Source organism: Trichomonas vaginalis, chromosome III (assembly GCF_026262505.1).
Source record: "Trichomonas vaginalis G3 chromosome III, whole genome shotgun sequence".
In the NCBI taxonomy this organism is placed as follows: Eukaryota; Parabasalia; order Trichomonadida; family Trichomonadidae; genus Trichomonas; species Trichomonas vaginalis.
The window spans coordinates 23,644,007-23,667,201 of NC_067205.1; the positions used below are offsets into that span (position 1 = coordinate 23,644,007).

The following is a 23,195-nucleotide window of genomic DNA, read 5'->3' on the forward strand; positions in this document are numbered from 1 at the left end:
ATTACGATGAAGAAATCATGACAAAACATTTACGAAGAAGAAATCATGACAAAGCATATACGCTCATTACGATGAAGAAATCATGACAAAACATTTTACGATGAAGAAGTCTTGACAAAAACATTTACGTTCATGTTTGACAAAGCATATACGCTCATTACGATGAAGAAGTCTTGACAAAACATTTACGATGAAGAAGTCTTGACAAAGCATATACGTTCATGTTTGACACATTCATTTACACTCATTACGATGAAGAAATCATGACAAAACATATACAATGAAGAAATCATGAGATTAGAAATGAGGTTAGATCTAACCATCTACCCTAAACATTATTTTTAGTCGTTTACGTTCATTACGATGAAGAAGTTTCGACACATTCATTTACGCTCATTACGATAAAATCATCATGACAAAACATATACGTTCATTACGATGAAGAAATCATGAAAATTCAATAGGTGAGAAAAGAGGTGAGATCTAACCATCTACCCTAAACATTATTTTTGGATCATTTACACTCATTCCGATGAAGAAGTTTCGACAAAACATTAACGATAAAATCATCATGACAAACATTAACGTTCATTACGATGAATGTTCTGATGAAGTCATAACTGCCTTCCTCCTGTGTTGTTGTCTAAATGTCATGTTGTCTCATTTTTCAGAGAAGTTAAATGACCTGGTAGCACATGGTAACATGTAGCACCTTCAGTTCTTCAAAAATAATTAATTATTGAATGACCTAAAAACCATTAATGAAAACATTATTTTTGGATCATTTACACTCATTACGATGAAGAAGTTTCGACAAAACATTAACGTTCATTACGATGAAGAAGTTTTGACAAAACATATACGTTCATTACGATGAAGAAATCATGAAAATTCAATGAGGTGAGAAAAGAGGTGAGATCTCACCTCTTCACCTAAACATTATTTTTGGGTCATTTACGCTCATTACGATGAAGAAATCATGACAAAACATTTACGAAGAAGTTTTGACAAAACATATACGAAGAAGTTTTGACAAAACATATACTTCATTACGATGAAGAAATCATGACAAAACATTTACGAAGAAGTTTTGACAAAAACATATACGTTCATTACGATGAAGTTTATTTCCTGCTGTGTTGTCAAAATGTCATGTTGTCACTTTTTCAGAGAAGTTAAATGACCGAGTGACACATGGTGACGTAGTGACACCTTCAGTTCTTCAAAAATAAGTCATAACTGCCTTCCTCCTGTGTTGTTGTCAAAATGTCATGAGTTAAATTACCTGGTGACCGAGTGACACCTTCAGTTCTTCAAAAATAAGTCATAACTGCCTTCCTCCTGTGTTGTTGTCTAAATGTCATGTTGTCTCATTTTTTCAGAGAAGTTAAATGACCTGGTAGCACATGGTGACGTAGTGACACCTTCAGTTCTTCAAAAATAATTAATTATTGAATAACCTGAAACCATGAACGTAAACATTATTTTTGGATCATTTACGCTCATTACGATGAAGTTTTGACACGAAGTGAAGAATTGCACTTCGTCAAAAAAGTGAAGGTTCCCGACGGTTTCAAACCGCCATACTTTACATTTTGTACAAAAATATTGTGAGTAAATGAACTCATTATTTTTTGCATCATGACAAAACATATACGATGAAATCATGACAAAACATTTACGTTCATGTTTGACAAAGCATATACGATGAAACCTTGACAAAGCATATACGATGAAACCTTGACAAAACATTTACGATGAAGTTTATTTCCTGGACTGTTGTCTAAATGTCATGTTGTCAGTAATTTTAAGAGAAGTTAATTAACCTGGTGACATGGTGACGTAGTGACACCTAAAACCATCTACCCTAAACATTATTTTTGCTGAATTCAGCAACAAAATGAACGAGTGTCAGATGTATGCAAATACCTTTGAATTCATTCATAACGCCTTAGTAAGCTCATAAAATGCTTGTTTTGAGGTCGAGCCACTTTTGGCTTGACCGTATTCTTTCAACCAAAACTCAAGAATTTTCCTGTGTGAATTTTGTATAAAAAGCAACCGTCTGAATTCAGGCGATTGCTATATTCTTCACAAAATGCCTTATAATACTCTTCGTTCTACAAAGCAAGCATATCATTGGTTTGAAAACCAACAGACAAAAGAACTTTTAGAAGAATTTCCTCATATGATTGCTTCCCTCGGAAAACCGAGGGAAGAGATTCCGTATGAAAATTCAAGAGGGTGAAAAAAAGAGGGTAGAAATGAGGTTAGATCTACCCTTCTACCCTAAACATTATTTTTGGGTCATTTACACTCATTACGATGAAGTCATGACAAAACATATACGATGAAGAAATCATGACAAAACATTTATGTTATACAGTAATGTTAGTCATGAATGTTTGTCCTACGTGTTGGCGTTAGTGTTGAAAAATAATGTTTGTCCTACATGAACCCGTACAAGCGTTTGAATTTGTTTATGCATAAGATTACTCTCTTGTTTTCTGTATCTATCATATACTATTGTGAACAGCATGAGATTGAAGTAATGAGTAAAGGAGACTTTGAAACGCTTATGAAAGACAGTAAGGAGGTCATACATGCAATAATGAAATAGTTCATGAGAACAGTGAGGAGGTCATACATGCAATAATGAAATAGTTCATGCAATAATGAAATAGTTCATGAGAACAGTGAGGAGGTCATACATGAGAACAGTAAGGAGGTCATACATGAGAACAGTAAGGATGTCATACATGAGAACAGTGAGGAGGTCATACATGAGAACAGTAAGGATGTCATACATGAGAACAGTAAGGATGTCATACATGAGAACAGTAAGGATGTCATACATGAGAACAGTAAGGAGGTCATACATGAGAACAGTGAGGAGGTCATGAACTTTGTCATGGTCTCTGTCCCTAGTAGTTTTCATTATCTCACAGAATAAATGAAAGTCATACTTTCTATCAGATGAAGCATGCAGATGAACATAATGAAAGTTAGTGAGTTTGCCACGAGTTATGAATAAAATATTGGCATATTAGATGAGATAGCTGATGAAACAGATGAAGATAAATTAAATCTTGGACTTTGCCACACTCTGTCCCTAGTTCCTCAAAATCCTTGACAACATTGCTTAGAAATTTTGGTTCAAAACCTCATCTGATTTTAATCTGTTATGCTACCTGTTAAGTTTCGCGAGATTATAAATGTCATGGAGTTATATAAAAAGGAGGGACAGCTAGCGATACTGGAAGTACTTGTAAGGCTATCTGTTAAGATTGCATGAAATACTAAAAAGTCATGAAATCCATTATCGCTGTGCTAGCTTCACCTTTGATTGAAATGACGACTAAAGTCACTGAAGCAATGAAACAAAAGTTTTTGGTAGAATACATTAAATCAGGAACTATTCCAGAAGGTTTTTACATTCATACTATGAAGGATGGTAGAGTTCAGTTTAGAAAGATAAAGCAACCATTAGATAAAGAAGGAATTTTGAGAAAGATTAAACTTCATGAGGACAACATTGCTTAGAAATTTTGGTTCAAAACCTCATCTGATTTTAATCTGTTATGCTACCTGTTAAGTTTCGCGAGATTATAAATGTCATGGAGTTATATAAAAAGGAGGGACAGCTAGCGATACTGGAAGTACTTGTAAGGCTATCTGTTAAGATTGCATGAAATACTAAAAAGTCATGAAATCCATTATCGCTGTGCTAGCTTCACCTTTGATTGAAATGACGACTAAAGTCACTGAAGCAATGAAACAAAAGTTTTTGGTAGAATACATTAAATCAGGAACTATTCCAGAAGGTTTTTACATTCATACTATGAAGGATGGTAGAGTTCAGTTTAGAAAGATAAAGCAACCATTAGATAAAGAAGGAATTTTGAGAAAGATTAAACTTCATGAGGACAACATTGCTAAACTTAGGAAGAAGTTAGAAGAGTTGGAGAAAGGAAGAGAGTTATAAAGCAATGAATTCAACAGGGTGAAAAAAGAGGTGAAAAAAGAGGTGAGATCTCACCACTTCACCTAAATTTATTTTTGTGCTATGTTTTCATACGTGTGAGGGTGGTGATATCATTTATTTTTAAGTTTATTTTTTATTTTATTTTTATATAAATGACGAAAACTATTGAGATAACAAACTACAACGGTCATGAGTTCAAGAATTTGTTCTTCGTTCCTCGTGAAAATACATTCTATCAGATACGAGGGAGAAAGGGTAAAGGTAGTTTGAGCGTTTATGACAACAAACATAATGGGAGATATATAAAAGCAATAGATACAAACGGTAAGCGTGTTTCATTAGCTTTGTCAAAACTTACTAACATTTATTTTGACAGTGACTTTGACTCTGACGATTGGAGTGACAGCAGCGATACTGAAGAATATGAACTATTGTGTGAAGCACAGCAATGGGAAGAGTTGCAATACTTTTGTAAATGAGAACATTAGTGGGAACGTTAGTGAGAACGTTTATTTTTTCATTAGTGAGGTGAAGTGGTTGGCGGCTTTGTAAATATTTAAGGTTAAGTTAGTGTTGTCGTTTGTGTTGTAAAATATACGTTAACGGTTTTGTAAAGTGTCAAATTCACATATAATGGGTAAGGAGGCGCGCAGTGCCTCCGTACCCAAGATAACCATACTAACTATTATTAGTATCTTCAATAATGAAACCACAATCACACAAAATTTTATAGGTTCCAATGGTTTCTTTTGATATTTTATCTAATAAATCAAAAACTTTATCAACACCCGTGCATTTATTTAAATAATAATTTGTGTAAATATCATGATCTTCTTTCTTAATCGTATTAGTTGCATATGTCACGTTTTTAAGAGCTTTTTTGAATTTTTTGGAATCTAAAGGTGGTGAAAGTAGGATACAGGGGTATTCTTCATTATCAATAAATTGTAACTTATGTTTACGAATAAATTTAGTTCCTTCTTCTGAAAGTGTTTCGTCTATTTCACCATCTAATAAATTTTGTGTTGATTCTGAGACATAATTTTTATATCTTTCTTCATGAGATTTCTGAACTTCTGATTCTGAAGCTGGGATATTCATTAAACCCTCTACTTCATTTTCATTATATTTTTCAACTTCTCTTAATTCCTTAATTTTTTCATCTATTTCATCTCTTATTTTTTTCAGTCTTTCAATTTCATCGTATTCATCATCTTTAATCCGTTCTTCATAATATTCAGGGAAAACATCAGGTTCTTTAGGTTTTTCTTCTTCAGATGTGGGATATAAGAAATTTATAACATCATCTTTATTCATTTTTCCATCATAATCTAAATCATTTAATAACTCGGCAAATTTTTGACAATTTCTTAAATAATATTTATCAACCTCATAACCCACCTCCTCTAATATATCCTTTATTTCCTCGTTTGTGAATCCCAATTTTTTAACGTTGTTAGTTTTGACGCTCATTTCAAACAAAATAAAAAAATAAAATAATAAACATAACTAAGTTTTAATTTTTCGTAAGACATGAATTTCTAATTTCTTTTACCCGTTTATGAGGTCTTTGATTATGACTTCATTGATTCCATTCAGGATTTAAACAATGTTTAATTAATCGTGGAATATCTGACATCATCTATATATAACTTCTTTTATAAAAGATGAAAAAATAAATTATTTTAAAATGATTTTTAAATTTTTTTATTTTTTATTTCATTATGTATGGGCTGAGTGTAAATGTCTTACAATTTTGAAAATTTTTTAAATCTTGATTTATTCAAAAACGTAAGAATAAAAACCGTAAGAATCATACATTTTTTACTTCATATGTTAAAAAAAATGATACAAAATCGCTCGATATTGTATGAATTCTTACGTTTACAAAAAAAGTCACAAAACCCATCCTATCCTACTACTTTTTATTCAGAAGATTTAGAAATAGTTAATGTTAATGCAATAAATATAAAACCAAAAATAATTGTTATAATTTAAATGAAGAAGTAATTTAAAACGATTTTATTTATGATCAAATTTTATATATTTTTTTGGATCAAATCCATTTTAATAGAATTTATATACTATTCATCTATTAGTAAACACTACCGTATATTATTTTTTAAGCTATCTTATTTTTTGAACTTTTATTCAAATCTTTGGTCGCAAGAAGAATTGCATGATAAATAAAAACATTTAATCAAAGTCAATTTTATTTTTCATATTCAAATGGACTGAGTGTTAACATTTAACATTTTTTGCTAATTGTCGTCAAAAATTAGGCGTAAAGCAAAAATTGATATTTCATATGGTTTTATGATAGATAAGCATTATATTCCCACTCATTATATTCGTAAATTTTGAGGTTTATCCTTCGCTTTTAAGATCATTGAATTTGATTTTTATATAAAATAGTTATATATTAGAAAATAATATGAGTTTATGTGATATTATTTTTCAGAAGATTTCATTCTATATGCCTATGAAAAGTACTCTCAAAACTAACTTTTTCCTAATTATAATTAAATCTAGAATATTGTATTATGCTTAGTATTATTTCATTTTTCTCATTCAATTTAGAATTTACAAATGTCAAAAAATTGAGAGCTGTCACTTTTGATGAATTTTTTATCTGTGAAAGAAAAAGCAAATATTTTGATAATCATAAATAAATTGAAATAAATGCAATAGAATTACATTTGATAACCATAATAAATGAGCGTATTATTCAGATGTTTTAACATGATTTCAGCTAAATATTACAAAAAAATAGCAGGGATTTTATTTAGAAGATTTTGAAATAGTTAATGTTAATGCATAAATTGTTTTAGGAATCGAAAGGATGTTCTTGTGTTTGTTGTCTTTCAGACTGTTAGGAATAACAAAAAATGTTAATGGTTGATGTGATGATGTTTTATTAACATCATCAACAACATAAAGATAAATTGAATGAAATACACATGAAATAGAATCAATTCCAATTGATTCGGTGAATGGACGTTGATTATTATCATAAATATAAAATGTTGTTAAATCATTAAATGTTTCTTCATCAAGTGACTAAATAAGTTAAACAGCTTACTGAATATGTAGCTCTTTTTAGAAAACAAACGGTTTGACAAAGATCTTCATGGATACCTTTTGTCTTGATAAAGTATAAAATAGGGCTGTAAACAAATAACACTAATAAAATCTGACTTAATCCCATCAAATAATTTAATTTTTCGCAAGACAATTCAGTATTTTGTACTATATCTTCGCAGATTACCATTTCAACTGCTCTTAGAAATTCTCCAATCATTTGAATCAGAATTAATATGATATCTGATTTCTTAAATTGTGCACGTTCAATTTTGATTTTATTAATTATAATAATAGTGAGTATATCAATAAGAATCGTAGAAAAGATCTCATATCCATATACTTTCTTCTTAAGAATATTTTTTTGATAATTATTAAGGGTGCCCTATAGACGATAGACCACCCTCAGAAAAGCACTTTTAAGGCTATTATATTGAGAACTAGAATCTGGATAATCCATTCATTCGAGTTCTAATAAGGTTAATTTTGTGATGTTTACATTATCGTTATAGGGCACCCTTAAGGAGGCTGTTGAAAAGACTACAATAATTGATCCAATTGAGGTTGAGATATACAATATAGTAAAATTTAATGCAAAACACTCAAACTGATCAAGTATTGCGCATAATGGTATCAATAAATATGTTTTCATTGAAACATTTTTATGAAATTCTTTCACACTAGTTTTCTGTATTATTATATGCGGGAAAATGCATAGTGACATTCCAATGGCCATTACTAAATTTAAAAAATTTGAGGAAGGCTGAATATTCGAGACATAGGTACGTGAATAGTGTGTTAGCACCCCAGTAATTAGGTAAAATGCATAAAACCACCTTCGTTGGAAAGAATTAATATCTAAAATAGGCCCTGTCGATTTTAATAAATTTGACACACTTTGACACAATTTTATTTGGGCGGTGTTAGATCTCTTCCTCTAACGCCAAAACTTTAAAATATTATATCGTTTTTAATTTTTATTCATTGACGGTTTCAGATTTTTCAATTAAGGTTGAAAATGGGTTATACCAATTTTGAGTATTTTAATGAATAATGTTGTCTGAAAGTATCGAATTCACTGTAGGGGTACACTTAAATGCACTTCTGAATTTTAATTCTAATTTGGTCATTGAAAGTTTACTTAAAAATGCATATCTTAAGGTAAGGATGTCAATTTGGAAGAAAAGTGAGAAAATTCCTAAAATGCTAAAAATGAATTTTCCAAACGTATTTTTATACCTCATTTTTTTGATTTTGAAAAAAATTTGGAGAGAAGAACTCTTCGTTTTTGAATTTTGTCACGATGGTTTTAAAGTATATTAGACACATGTATTGATATTACTATTTTTGTATATTTTGAGAGAAAATCCCTAAAAAGTGAGAAAATCTGAGACGGTTTGAGAAAATATATAAACTATTGAAAATTTGAATTAAACTTCTAATTTGGAAAAAAGAAATTTGGAAAGAAGAAAATTCAAAAATCGAGATTTAGACTCAGTATCAAATGGAGAACAAAATGTTTCTTCATATGAAGGAAAAAATTTTCTTGAGAAGAAATAGAATTTTTAAAATTTTATTGTATGTAATAAAATAAACAAATATTAAAATTATTTTTTGATAACAAGAAAATTCCCAACAGAAAATATTTGAGACAAAGAAAAAAAGAAAATTGAAAAATATTACTCTCCTTTACATTTCATGAGATCTTCAATTTATTTTCATAAAATTGACAATTTTATACGTTTAGATGAAAATAAGTGATTTTGCTTGAAATAAAAATTATTGTTTGTTTACAGCTATCAAATAGTTTTTTGCTATTTTGATTAAAATTTGTTAATCAAATTAATAATTTTTTTTCTAAATATCTTAAATATCTGGATCACTCACTGATACGATGAATTAAACGATAAAAATAATACAAACTCAACTAAGTTTCCTCTCTTTCAACCAAAAAATATTATGCAATTTAAATTAAATTGTTTATTCAAAGATAAAACAAAGATAAAGTAATTATAATTATCATATACTTTATGAATAACTCTCTAATTGGATAAGATTTTCGTACAAATATTTTTATTAATATCGATAAGAATATGTTTAACTACTATCACCATATGTCGATAAACGAGAGTAGAGTGATTTTTATCATCGAAACTTTTTAAAAGCTGTAAGCAGGAAGTAATAATCTTGTTTTTTCTGAGTTAGTTGTAGAACTATTGATGCCCGAGTTATCATTGTGATGCAGAAGGATATCAATGTACTGACTGAAGGATATGAATTGAATTGAATTTTATTGAATTTCAATTTGATCAAAATTTGTTGAAATGATATGAATGTGTCAACTTCTGTATCATTCTCCTTCACTCCTTCCTTATTCTTTCGAGAACGAAGCTAGCTCAGCTTTCGCTGAGCGAATTGACACTTTTCATGCCCTAAACGTACATACTCTCAAATTTATCGAAAAAAATTAATACCACCTAAACTAGTATATTCTTATTTTAAATATGATATTATCCTTATATTCCACACTAAAATTCATTTAAATCAACTTTTTTAAAAAGTTCGAATCCTGCGCGTCTCACTTTTTAAATTTTCCAAATGGAAAATTATATTCTCCTAAAGTGAAAACAATTTTCCAAATTGACTTCCTTACTTAAGGTCACAGGAAAAGAATTTTATTATATTTTTTAGCTCAAAATGCAAAAATGAGTATTCGAATTAACAATTTGAAAAATATTTCAAAAAATTTATTCAAACATGGTGAAACAAACAAAAATTAATTAAACTTTGGAAAATCTATCGCAGTAGAAATAATCCGCTTTTTCCCCGATCAATTTACCGACATCTTCAAGTAATTCTGCATTTAGAGTAAATCCTTTATCAATATAATCTAAAATTATATAAGCATTTCCGTAGCTGCATGCTTTTTCAAATATTTGAATTTCAATTGATTCTCTTCTTTTTTCTGAAACTTTGTTTTCTAATAGCCATTCAAAAACATCATTTCTATACTGCTTAAGGGCAATCAGCAGTAGCTTTGATTGAAACTTTTCATCGAAATCTAAAGATAATTTCAAAACTTCTAAAGATCCTCCTTGAATTGCATATCTAATGCATCTATTCATTGGAAACTTATTGATTATCATATACTTAAAGCAGTTAATTGCGCCAAAATAAGCAGCAAACTGTGGATATTCTAATTGTGAGTTTAAATTTGAAGGCTCAAATTCTGAAACACTTGTTAAATTGGTTGGATTAAAATTAATACTATTAGCATGCACCTGGAAAGCAATAAGGTCATCATATTTTAAAGAATATTCAATAGAATTCTTTGGATAACCGTATAAGACGTATTCTGTGAAAATCTTATTGTCTTGAATAATTTTGTAGTGCTTCCAGTTGTCAATAATGTTGAGAATAAATGAATCATGAAAACTTTGAAACAAGACAGGTTCTTTCGATTGTAATTCATTATAGAAAACTTCATACAATGGAACATTATCCATTGTTTTGGGTGGATAAAAATTAATGTAAAAAAGAATTGAATCCCAACTTACATATTCGTCATTGTAAAGTACAAACAGAAAGTGCACATTGAAATAAGGTATTACACTTTCTCTATTATGATTTAAAAGGTTTTTGCTGCAAAAATTGCTTAAAATATCATTAAATTGCTGCGTTTTACTTAATTCGTATAATAATTTGGCGTATTGATGTATAAACAATGTTCTAATATGCGCAATTTCAAATATAAATTTTCTAACGAATCTTTCTTTGACAGTTCCTTCGCTAATAACTTGAGTAACTTCATTCACATTGCTATCCGATAAATCCATGAGTAAGTTTTGAAGAGTTGCTACTTTTTCAAGTTCAGCACGAGCAATTGTAAAATTATCATCCATCCAATATAATTTTGGTAATAAATAATATCATTGAGTTAACTGCAAATCTTAACATTTACTTCATAAGATCATGTCAGAGAAGGATTAAATTTTGAAAATTGAAATTGGCTGACATGTTTGAATATTAGATAAGTAGATAATGCAACTTAGGCTTATATTTATGAATTTAAGTATTTCTTTAAAGGTAATTCCAATCTTTTTCCTATAGCTTTAGGAAAGACCGAACTTTGGATAATATAAGAAGTAAAAACATATATGTAAAGTTTGGTGAGCTATAGCCCAAGAGGAAAGCTATTTTTTTTCCCGAATTATAAACTAAATTTTTAGATTACATAACAAATGATAATATATCATATTTCACTTAAGCTAGTAATAAATTTGCTTGCTTGTGGGTATTCGAACCAAGGAAGTTCAAATACTTTTGTAAAAACTAATAATGCAAAAATTATAAGTAAATAAGCAAAAATTTTCATAATATACTAGTTGGTCCATCCTTTTTCGGATTTGATTCCTTTGTATGCTGTTTCAATGACCCATATAAGTGCAGCAGATACGGCATCAGACACATTAATGGATAAACATGTTGAGTAATAAATGCAACGCATGAAGAATATATTAACAAATACAGAAACAAATAAATATGTAAAGCAACTAAATATTAAGGCGTTAGAAAGACCTAAATTTCTGAAATCCTTACAGAAATCTTCATGGAAAGGATTCTTGCAATTGAGAAAGTTCAAAGGTGGTGCTATTATGAACAAGGTTGCTGATATTTCATATAATCCTGCAATTGAGTTAAATCTTTCGCATGAAATATCATAATTTTCGTATATATATTCAAGAATCAATAACTTAACGGATCTTAAAAGTTCGCATATCAAGTGAATTCCGATTAACATTAGAAATTCACTATGTTCAAAATTTGTGTCATTTTTCGGATCTTTAAAATCAGCAATAAGCACCAACATCATGGCAGCATCCATTAATAAGACTGCAAACAGTTGAAATCCAAATATTTTTTTCTTTAATATGAATTTTTTCGATAAAATAATTACCAAAGTGTCGAATAGGTATAAAATAGAGCCTGTTGAGATAGAAACTTTTTTGATAGTTACACTGAGCACGAGACTTTGAATTAAATCAATCATAGCACAAATTGGAATGAGAAGTAACGCTTTCATTGGAATTTCCTGATAAAATTTTTGATTTTCTCTCTTTCTACGTATCATATCTGGAATTATCGATAAAAAAACAGCAACTGCCATAAATAAATTCAAGAAATTTGGTGTTGATTCGCTATTTGCAATGACTTGATTCATTTGAATGGTCTTACGTGTGCATTGAGAACATACTCTGCAAATGATGTAAAAAATATATGACCAGTTCGTATCAAATGAATTGATTTCAATCACCATTTCTTCAGTCTGATTCCAATTGAATTATCCTCATTTACAATTTCTTTCAATTTATTTTTTGATAATATTTTGATTATCGTTATTTTAATAAAACATAGTGCTGTTCTTGTAAATTAAATTGAAATTTTGAATGGTAAGAATTTCAGATCCACAAAAAAACAATTTAATGATTTTTTTAATAATTGATGATTTTTTTTATTAAAAAAGTTACTTTTTTCAAAGCAATTGAAAAGAAATTTCTTTTAAAAAATGATCGCTTCAAGGATGATATTTCGTTGTTTTAATGATCAATATTCTAATATTTGACTTTTGATTAAACAGAAAACTTTAAAAATTCAAATGTGGTTATTTATATTAATTAATCTTTATTGTTAAATTTAGAGGAAAATCGTCATTTTTAAAATTCAATTGAAATTAATCGTCTTTTTTATTTATTACTCTAGAATTACCCACCCAATTGGGCCTCTAATTTCAATATTAATTAATTTATTAAGCTAAATAAACAAATATAAAAACAATTTATAAAATAACATGGTAAAATAAAAAGATAATAAAAATACTTATCTTGGTGGAAGAAAAGCTCTAACAGAAGCCATTCCCCATTGAATTGGATTGCCACTGCATTTGAGATCGATGAATCCTAAGCATTCATTTCCATCATAAACAGCAATCGGAACAACAGAATTATTAGGATCTGGGAGTTGTTCAGTTGAACTCATATTCAGTTGTAAAGATTTTGTTGCGTAAATTGTTATTTCATCTGTTCCAATGATTGTCAATTCGTCATGATTCCAGTATGCATTTGATAGTTTCACGTGTTCAATCTTGAGACCATCTTTGCATTCTTTGATGCAAAAACATTTCTTTTCTCCGAGAAATTCTTTCCATTTATGATTTTTGTAAATGGAAATGTCATCTCCAAAACTCAGCATCATGCACGAATTGTTAAATGTCGGAGGTACTTCTGATCCAAAGTAAATCGAGTTCTGACTATCAACATGCGCTAAACCAGGAATACTTGGTTCGTTTTGTCTGAAGAAATACTCGATTTGTTTCACCAATGAATTCTTGTCAACAACATCTCCACAAATTGTTTCGATGTAGTTGATGAAATAGTTCTTCCAAAGTTCCCTCAGATTGAAGTCGCCAAAATAATTCTGTTCAAAGAATGAAGTCGCCAAATTAACAGTAGGAATCAACATTTGCATTGGGAATTTGAAATCATTTCTATGACTTAAAATAGAGAAGAAAAGAAGCAAAGGTCCGCAATAATGCAAACATTCATTGACATTTTGAGTAATGAATTCTGAAAGGAAACTAGAAACACCATTATTTGTAAATGGTCTGCTGAAATATCTATAAATTGCATGAGGTAAAATTGGAAGTTTTTCTAAGTCACTTTTTGATGTAAAAATTGCAAAATCAACGAAATTCAAAACGTTTGAATAATAAAGAACAGAATAAATAATCCATTTCGGAAGTGCATCATCAAATAAAATGATCACTCGTGAACCATTTTGTTCACATAAATTGAACAATGATAAAACAAAATCTTCACTTTTTGGAAGTAAAAAAGAAGTCAGAAAATAACATTTTTCAGGATACAACAATCTGGCAATGAAATCAATAGGTAATAAATCATCAACTATGATAATAGAAGGATTATCAGCTTGTGAGTTGAAACTAAATGTTGATTTGCTTGCAGTAATAAAGAAAGTTCTTGGAAAATGTGACAATTTCTGCAAAATATGATTCACAACTTGAGGCAATAAGGGATAAATATTTCTTTCATGGAGTTTAGGAAATTGATCTTCTATTAGGAAATCTTTTGCAGATTTGTATTCGATGAGATATTTCGCTTCGAAATTAGACAAAAATGAAACTCTTTCTTTTGGTTCCAAAAATTCCAAAAAATACAAAATAATTTCTTCTAAATTATTAATCGCTGTTGTCTGATCCATTACTTTTGTATTTTTCAAGTAGTTCTTAATAGTTGATAACAACTGGAACACAGAGAACTTGTTGTTAGCCATTTGTACAACGTTCCTCAACAAATAATTCAACTTAGAAAATTCATTTTTCTTCTTTTCAATTGTATTCATTTCTTTGATGGCTTCATTCAATGATTTATCCAGATTAACGAAACCCTCTAGATTAGATCTTAATTGAAGCATTTTTGTATTGTTTTCGAAGTATTCTGGCCATGATTCATGACTTAATTCAACCAATCTTCGCATTGAAGTCAGAAAATTTGAATTAATACTCGATACATTTCTCAAAGAATGAATTAACTCCGTACAATAAGTTTCATTGACGTAAGAACAAACTAAATGTTCAAAGAATGTTGTATTTTCTAATTTGCTTGCTGAGTAATCATGCAAAATGATGTTTGGATGTTTGAAATCCTGGAGATTTGTGAAAATCAGCAATTTGAATGATAATTCAATTGGTTTTCTTTGTTCTCCATATTGTACATAATGCATTGCTTGTATCTGCAAAGTTATGTGTCTTACGAAATCAATGAATTCATATCCTTTCTTTAAATCATCAATAAACGCAAAAACAATTTTTCCTGATGCAATTGAATTAATCAATTCTTCTTCATAATTATAATCATAAATAATCTTTGTGTTCATTGCATATTCAACTAAAAAATGCTGCAAAGCAATAGATTGTGGATCATAGTAAACATCAATGCAATCATCAATTAAACTATCACTTTCTGATCTAAAGAATAATTGGTCGTAAATAACCAAAGTATTAAACATTTGGGAAGTTCTATCACTTAAATTCCTGGAAGTTAAGTTTGATGATGTGGAAGAACTGAAGTAATTCAATGAACCAGATTTGGAATTATTCAATAAATCAAGTGTAATTCTCTTTTCAATTAATTTGAAAGGAGTGTCAAACTCTTGTAATTCACAATCTTTTAATATTTGATGGCGTTTTTCATATGAAAGAGAACAAATTCCATATTGATAAGCAACTTGAACTGCTGAAAAATTCTTGTTCTTTATGTCAATTCTGGCGGCTTCTGATATAATTGAATCTAAAATTTGTTCTGCACTTTGTAAAGTATTAAATAATTTTCTGACATCATCTTTATCATTTTTCCAAGCAGTTAATAACCAACTTGGACATTCTGTTTGTTCATCCCTTCTCTTCAGAACAGCCATTGCTGAAACATGAGATTCGGATAAACCATCGAGGAACTTATTGTTCAATCTAATTCTGTTTTTAATGTTAGAAATTTCGTTTGAAATTTCATTTTTGGCTTTGTTTTTCTCAACAATTTGTATTACAACAGAGAACCATCTAATGAAATAATCAACAATTTCTATATCTGTTATTGGAGTTATTTCGTTTTCTTTTATAACGAAATTGATCTCCGAATTGTTGTATTTCTGGATTTTACTCGATATCAAAGGATCAATTTTCTCAAGATTTAAATTGAGTAAACTTTCAACAATGTTTGTTTTCGTTCCATCAATTATTGGATCAGGAAAAATGGAAATAGTTACATATCCAAATATGTCTTTGAAAGCATCGCATAAAACGGAGGTTTGATCTCTTTGAGAAATCCATCTCAAAACTTGTCTTTTCTGATTATCAATGTCAATTTTAAGGATAAGTGAAGTGACCACTTTAATTCGATTTGGCAAATTTTGTTCCAAATCTTTTTTGATCAAATCAAGTTTACTTGTGAAATCTTTGATTTGTTCTTCGAAAATTGTGTTCTTCTTTTTAGTTTCTTTGATTTTGATGTCTAATTGTTCTGCTTTCTGTGTTATATCTTCGTCATCATCTTTTGGTAAATCAAAATCAATTTTTGGTCGAAGTGAAGTCAAATTTCCGAAAAATGAAGTAATTGATTGAATTTCTCCAATGAAATCTTGAGTTTTCTCATTCAATAACTTCTGTCTATCCTGTGTGAATTTGTCGTAAATTGACAGATTCAAGTTTGTGTATTTCACGAGTTTATTTACGTAATCATTATTTGCCATTCTTGCTTGGTTCATCAATGATTTGTTTATTTCTAAAACTGGCATCTTCTGGCGGAAAATCAAAGGAATTTTCTCGTAATTGTCTTCACGACAAACAATCAAGAAATTGATGTAACTTTTGAGTGTTTCAAAAGCTTTTTCTAGTGTGAGATTTGTGTTCAAATAATTCTTGAAAATCTGCAAATCTGTCAAATCAAAAACTGTTGAACGAGTTGCGTATTCAGAACAATACAAGAAGAAATACAAAATATCAAACAATTCATCATCAATTTGCGATGCTTCGATAATAAATGTCTTTTTGTTTTTCGTTTGTGAGATATTAACAAGAGAAGTGAAAATTTGTCCATGAGAACTTTTGTCTAAAACAACAAATTCTGTTCCTTTTATTCCAGCGAAAATTTTGTATTCATCTGTTTTAATTATCGTTGGAATTTTTGAAAAAATGACTTCACTTATCAAAGAACCGAAATTGAACTGATAAATGAAATCAGAAACACAGAAATGATTGTTTTGGAACTCAATGACTTCGTTCTCTTGTAATTTGAATACATCAGAAGTATTTTTCAATCCAAAATAAATAGAAAATATTCTTGAAATATCCGAAATTTTTGTCATGTTAAAAGTTAATGACAAAAACTGTTTGACAAAATACAAGTTTTGTTTCTTGAGGAATTCTTTAATATTGTCTAATATTTCGTCATTGAAATGGAACAAATCAACTTGATCAACATCAGCTTCTGTCACTTTTTCCCAACTCAAAAAGTGACAAGGTGCAAAACAAAACTTATTTGGATTTGTTGTTGTAATGATCAATTGGATATTTGATACTCTTACGTATGTGTTTTCTGGTGTTTGAATTGATCTAAAAAGTAAGAAACTTTTGACAAAATTCTTGATTTCAGGTGAACACAACTGATAATCGAAAACAACAATCCAAAGTATTCCTCCTTTCAAGTTTGGTTTGTATTCCATTTGTTTTACAAATTTGAGTTTGTTGAAAACAACTTTATTGATGTTTTGGTTGAAAGGAGAAACGTAAATAAATGAATCCTTTGGTTTTTTGTTTGTTGCCAAGAAACCTTTTGCGAAAGTTCTTTTTCCACATGACATTTCTCCATTAATTACCAAAGGAATTCTTTTTGATAAAATGAAAGACAAAAAGTGTTCATTTTCATCAAAATCAGAATTGAAAGTCTTTTCTATTAACTCTGATAGCAAAATATTTTGTTTTGCTAATTGTCTGAGTTTGTTTAACTTCTTAATCATCAACAAATAAATTGTTTTCTCGTTTTCTTTGTATAAAATCTTCCTTTTTTCGATCAAACTTTCTAAATAAACAATTATTTCGTTGAAATAAGGATTCAAACTCTTCTCTTGTGCCATGATAAACGCTAAGTCTTTTAAGCTGATATCTTCTATAAATAAACCGTTACAACATTTAAGTGTCACTTTTTTATAAACTTCGATACATAACGGTTTATAACCATGAACAAGGAATTTAATTTTTTTGTTTTTTGATTCATTCCAAGAGAAATTTAATTTGTTGATTTGTTCACCGAGAGAAACAAAAAACAAACCAAGGAAATGATAGAAAGATTTTGAAACAATCTTAAGAGATTTCGCATGAACACGTATTGGATTATCTGGCGATTGACTTCTTGGAGAAATAAGTTCATATTCTTGGAACAAATTATTGATTTTTGTCATTGTTTGGATCAAATTATCAGGTAAAATCAAAGAAATTGGATCTTCAAGAGCTCTTACTTCTCCTGTCAAGAAATATTCAGGAAGATTGAAGAAATATCTGTTTTTGTTTTTGATATAAATTTCATTCTTTTGCATTGTTTTGTATATGAAAGGAACAGGATCCAAATTAAAAATCGATTTAGAAATGATGTCTAAATCAAGCTGGTTATTGATTTTCAGTTTGATTTCTTCTCTTATTTCACTTATCTTTTGAACTAATAATTCTTTTGGTTCTTTATTCAGATAAATCGGTCGATATCTTTGTTTCAAATATCCTGGAATTTCGCAATTTTCTGAAAAAGTGACAAGAAATTGTTTCTCAAGTTTTATGTCTTTGAAACAATTGTTGACTTTCACTTGTCTCACATTGTTTTCAATGATTTTATAGAAGTCATTAAAACTCTGTGAAGTGCTGCTTTTCGTGATATTATAAATGATTTTATTGTGAGAAATCAAATCGATTAAATTATCACAATTTTCAGATTCGAAATAAAGATATCCAATGAAATCAGCAAAAACTTTTGACAAATTTCTGTTTGAATTGAAAACTTTTGTTAATAACAATTCGAAATTTGACATGCCAATAAACATTGCGGATAAACCATTTTCTTCTGTGTCAGACAAAGGAATAATAGAAGGATTATCAATCATTTCATATCCATATGTCAATGATTGATTCATATATGAAATTGTGACTAATTCTGCAGAAGCAATTTGAGAAATATTGATCCACAAATGTTTGTTTAACATGAAATCTCTGTTATCCATAATAAAATGGTTTTCTATTTCTGTTGCAATTTCTCTTTGTCTGAGTTTTAATGATATAATGTTGGCGAGTTTTGTTGTAAACTCTGGTTTTCTCTTCATTTCATCTCTTAAGTTTTTGATACTTTCTTCGATTTTTATCCTCAAAAAAGTAAAATCATTTCTTGTGAAATCTTTCAACATTATTTCATTGAGTTGGTTCTTAAAGAAGGCGGATTCTGATACTAATATTGCTTGTAATGGATATTTCTCATATAATTTTGTTAAATCAGTATAATCTCTTGTACTAAAACAATCAGAAATTGATCCTTTCACAGTATTTTTCAGTTCACTTTCTATTTTCATCAATAATTCGGTAAAAGAAAGTTTTGGAACAATGAATTCACTTGAAAACGAATAAGTTTCACCTAATTTATTTGAAATTCCAAGTAATCTTTCGCTGTCTGCCATAGAAATGTGGAATTTCGAAATTGCTGGGAAAATTGGTTTGAAATCATTTTGAGAAAATCTCAAATTCGAACAAGCAATGATTATTCCAATTAATTCATCATCATTACACAAATATAATCTTGGATAAAGCTGTCTCTGTTGGTCTAACAAAGGATGTATCAATTTCATAATAGTTTGGCATCTTTTCTTGCCTTCAATTAAACAATTTACTAATAATTCTCCAATAACATTTTTCTGATCCGTTATCGGCTGATTATCGTCATTTGACACTTTTGTTTTATCTTTATTTCCTGACATTACGAAATCCAAACTTGATTTAGACGAGAATGCTGCTGTATCATCAATTTGTTCATTGAACCTTTTCTCTGGTTCTGGAACTAAACTAAAAACAGTTTGGTTTTTCGAAACTTGACTCATAAAAGTGTCATAAAAATTATTGACAAATTTAAGTTTTTGGAATAAATAAGGATAATGGAAACTTCCAAATAAATTCTTCGTGATACTTAAAACATAAACATAATCTGTTTGAAATGACCTCAAATTTGTCAAAATTTTGATTGCAATGTTTAATTTTTCTGTCCATTCTTTTGATTGTAATCTAATTGAGTCGAAATAATCATTATTCTTAAGTCCTTTCAAGTACAACATGTAGTTCTCGCATATTTGATTTGCATCGTATAAACAAGGAAAAGTAACAATATTTTTGCCAGCCATTTTTGAGTTTACAAATTTAAAACTCAAATTCGAACATTCTTCAATCATTTCGTTGAAATGTTTCATTAAGTTTTCTCTTTGTTGCATTGTTATGATGAAGTCTCTGATCTCATCAACTTTGTTGATAAATACTGGTTTGAGAAATTCTAAAACGAATAAAGGTTTGATTTCAAAAAATTTCAAACCGCAAATATCACAAATATTTGACCATCTGACATCATTCATTTCTATTTTTGAGATTGTTGTGAAAAATGGTAAATACTGAGCGATATTTTCATAAACATATGCCATTTTGTCATACAAAACATGGTTAACAGATCGAAGCTCCCTTTCCGAATAAGAATTAATGAATTCAATCAAAGAAGGTAAGTTACAATCGACCATTCTTTTGTCAATTATCGATTTCAATTTAACAGTAAATTCTTGATAATATTTCCAATGATGCAAAATGACTTTTAAGTCGTTTTCTACTGTCTTTAAACTAGAGAAATCATAATCAGAATAGTTCATTCTACTTGAAACAGAAGTGAAATCTTTAACCATTACTTTGACATTTTCTAAATTTGACAAAGCCTGATTTATATCAGAAATTGCAACTTCAGGAGATTGATTTACATTACAAATAGCGAATTGACGTTTCATTTGGCGTTCTAATGTTTTAATTTTAGAATCAATTTCTTTCTGTTTCTCTTTCAATTCGTTCAAAGCTCTGATTTTTGCTCCTTCCATTAAATTCTGAGCTCTTGTAAGTTTTTTGTCAAATTCGTTTGTTATTTCTTTAACTTCTTCAAGAGATTGACTCAAAACAGGTAACAAAAGTTCCCCGCATTGTATTGCTCGATCAATAATTCCATTAATAATTGTTGTATTTTTGTTTAATTCAGGAATAAAAACAATCGCATTCGAAATATTCAAATTAAACTCGGCAATGTTTTCTAAATTATATCCTTTGAGTTCTAAAGTAGAAATGATATGTTTGACATCTTCAATTATGTTCTCACAAATTGTTCTAAAATTAGAAAACAAGATGGAATTATTATCTTGTATCAAATTATCAGTGATTTCAATTAATTCTTGTTTCAATGTTCTTGCATCCAAAATTATTTTGTTATGATGATAATTCGAATGTAATTTTTTAACAGATTCTTTGAGATTTGTAAAATCTGTCAAATTTTGGACAAATTTTTGAGGATCGTTTACAATTTCCCTCATTTTGTGCCAATTGTTTTTGAATAAATTGATTTGATGTGCAGGTTCTAGATATAACTCACTTGATTTAACAGCATCTTCATAAGAAAATTCGATTTCTTTTCTCATTTCTTCTCTTATGTTTAAAATAATTTTGTTTTTCTCTAAAAATTGACAAACATTTTCACATTTTTGAATTTTGTGTTTTCCTGTTGAATCGATTTTTAAAGGTCTCACGAAACCATCAAATATATTTACTAAGCTCTTGATGTAATTATTAAATAACTCTGTTAAATCTTTGAGAGTTGGACTAAATGAAATTTTTTCGGTTTCGTAAACTAAAAAAACTCTGAAAAAATGTTCTGAATTTTGATTACGAAAAAGATCAAACAACTTATTCATTTCTCGTTCGAACAATGTTGTGAAAACTTCAATCATCATTTTATCACACATTTTCAAGAAGTTTTTTAGATGATTCACATTTGTCAAACAATATTCTGTGTCACTTTTATGTTGTTTTTCAATTTCTCTTTCTGCAGCAATACTTAAAGAAGCCTTATAAGCTAGAGCACCTCCAGCTAATAATGCTTGTGGTATTTTCTCTGCTGTTATGAAATCTATGCTTCTTGGTGTTGTCATGAAATGATATTTGTTATTTATAACAAAACAAAAATCATCTAAAATTTTGTAGATTTTTTTCGATTTTTCGTAAACAAAGTCTTTCAATTCATCAACTTTTGTATCAAATATGTGTTTGACGACATCGAATTCGTGATTGTTCGTGTTTTGTACTAAGAAAAATTCGAGATTATAAAATTCATATAAAATTTTTCGAAATTCTAATAAAGTATTAGGAAATGATGGTCGAGCATTCCAACCTATAACTGAGAAAGTGTTTTTCTGTTTCAAAAACTTCTTTTCTTCTGTCCGAAGTTTCCATAAAAAAAATGTTTTGTAAGTTTTGAATTGGCTGAATAATTGGATCGGTTGCAACATTCCATATTGTATTTTCGATCTTATATATACGTCTATTGGTATAAATTCGGAAGCTCCAGATTGAGAAATTTGAAATACTCCTTTTCTTGAAATTGTTTGATAATCTGTATTGGAAATTGGTGGTGCTTTAACTACATCGAAAGAATATCTGTTTGAATGATCAAGAGATCCGTAATGAAATAAAGTATCGTCTGTTTCAGGATTTGCAGCAGAAAACTGTTGTATAGCTTGCATGTCATCTTTTATATTGTCTGACATTTTAATTGTCCTTCGAAATGAAGTTGATAATAGTATATTTTGCGAATTTTCAATTTTTGGAGTTTCCAAAAACTCTGTTTCTATTTTTCTTAATCTCCGTGCAGTATTTGGTCGTGATTCTTCCTCAATTTCCTTGGTTGGTACTGATTTTGAAGAATGACGCCTTGGATTAAATCTCGTTAGATCGATTTCTTTGATATTTGCCTTGTAATTATGACGTTTTGATGTATATTCTGTCGTTGGAGGTCGAATTTTTACATTTGAACAATGCTCTTTTTGCTTAGATTCAAGATGATATTTGTATTGAGTGGAAGGAAAGAGTTTGTAGAAGGTTTTCTCGGATAAATATGTATTAAAATCATGTTGGGATTTAATTTTCGCGATTAATCTCAATGTTTTCGTAACAGGTTCATATCTTTTATTTTTATTTACGAGGTCAATTAGAAAACTTCGTAGATTTGACCACAGTGATGTTCTGTCTATTGAACTGGATGAAATTTTGACCAGGAAATTCTCAAATTCATAATGCACTTTATCAAGAGAATCATCCATAAATCAAATTGCCCTTAAAAAGAAGAGAATTGTAATAACTCCTGCAATATACATTAAATAATTATATTATTTAGTAAAGAAGTTACCTGCTTCAAAATTTGATCCCAAAAAATTGCTAAGTTTACCTGTTTTCAACAAA

At 29.0% G+C, this 23,195-nt stretch overlaps 6 protein-coding genes across 6 annotated transcripts, besides 2 other annotated features; 2 read left to right on the forward strand and 4 right to left on the reverse strand.

The window, feature by feature from the left end:
* Positions 1–2,665: 2,665 nt before the first annotated feature.
* Positions 2,666–2,938, reverse strand: TVAGG3_0751940 (uncharacterized protein; the record flags this gene model as incomplete). The annotated part of the gene is made up of 1 exon (XM_001292578.1): positions 2,666–2,938. The coding sequence occupies one exon, from the start codon at positions 2,936–2,938 to the stop codon at positions 2,666–2,668; it is 273 nt and encodes a 90-aa protein (XP_001292579.1).
* A 371-nt stretch (positions 2,939–3,309) lies between these two features.
* Positions 3,310–3,543, forward strand: TVAGG3_0751950 (uncharacterized protein; the record flags this gene model as incomplete). Its single annotated transcript, XM_001292577.1, has 1 exon — positions 3,310–3,543. One exon carries the CDS (start codon positions 3,310–3,312, stop codon positions 3,541–3,543), a length of 234 nt encoding a protein of 77 aa, XP_001292578.1.
* Positions 3,544–3,748: 205 nt separating this feature from the next.
* Positions 3,749–3,985, forward strand: TVAGG3_0751960 (uncharacterized protein; the record flags this gene model as incomplete). Its single annotated transcript, XM_051245282.1, has 1 exon — positions 3,749–3,985. One exon carries the CDS (start codon positions 3,749–3,751, stop codon positions 3,983–3,985), a length of 237 nt encoding a protein of 78 aa, XP_051091869.1.
* A 1,046-nt stretch (positions 3,986–5,031) lies between these two features.
* Positions 5,032–5,537: a mobile genetic element.
* Positions 5,538–7,444: 1,907 nt separating this feature from the next.
* Positions 7,445–7,584: a mobile genetic element.
* A 2,262-nt stretch (positions 7,585–9,846) lies between these two features.
* On the reverse strand, positions 9,847–10,968 carry TVAGG3_0751990 (spectrin binding; the record flags this gene model as incomplete). Its single annotated transcript, XM_001304780.1, has 1 exon — positions 9,847–10,968. The coding sequence occupies one exon, from the start codon at positions 10,966–10,968 to the stop codon at positions 9,847–9,849; it is 1,122 nt and encodes a 373-aa protein (XP_001304781.1).
* A 479-nt stretch (positions 10,969–11,447) lies between these two features.
* On the reverse strand, positions 11,448–12,382 carry TVAGG3_0752000 (solute carrier family 35 member F6 family; the record flags this gene model as incomplete). Its single annotated transcript, XM_001304779.1, has 1 exon — positions 11,448–12,287. One exon carries the CDS (start codon positions 12,285–12,287, stop codon positions 11,448–11,450), a length of 840 nt encoding a protein of 279 aa, XP_001304780.1.
* Positions 12,383–12,943: 561 nt separating this feature from the next.
* TVAGG3_0752010 (dynein heavy chain family protein family) lies at positions 12,944–23,056 on the reverse strand (the record flags this gene model as incomplete). Its single annotated transcript, XM_001304778.1, has 1 exon — positions 12,944–23,056. The coding sequence occupies one exon, from the start codon at positions 23,054–23,056 to the stop codon at positions 12,944–12,946; it is 10,113 nt and encodes a 3,370-aa protein (XP_001304779.1).
* Positions 23,057–23,195: the final 139 nt, after the last annotated feature.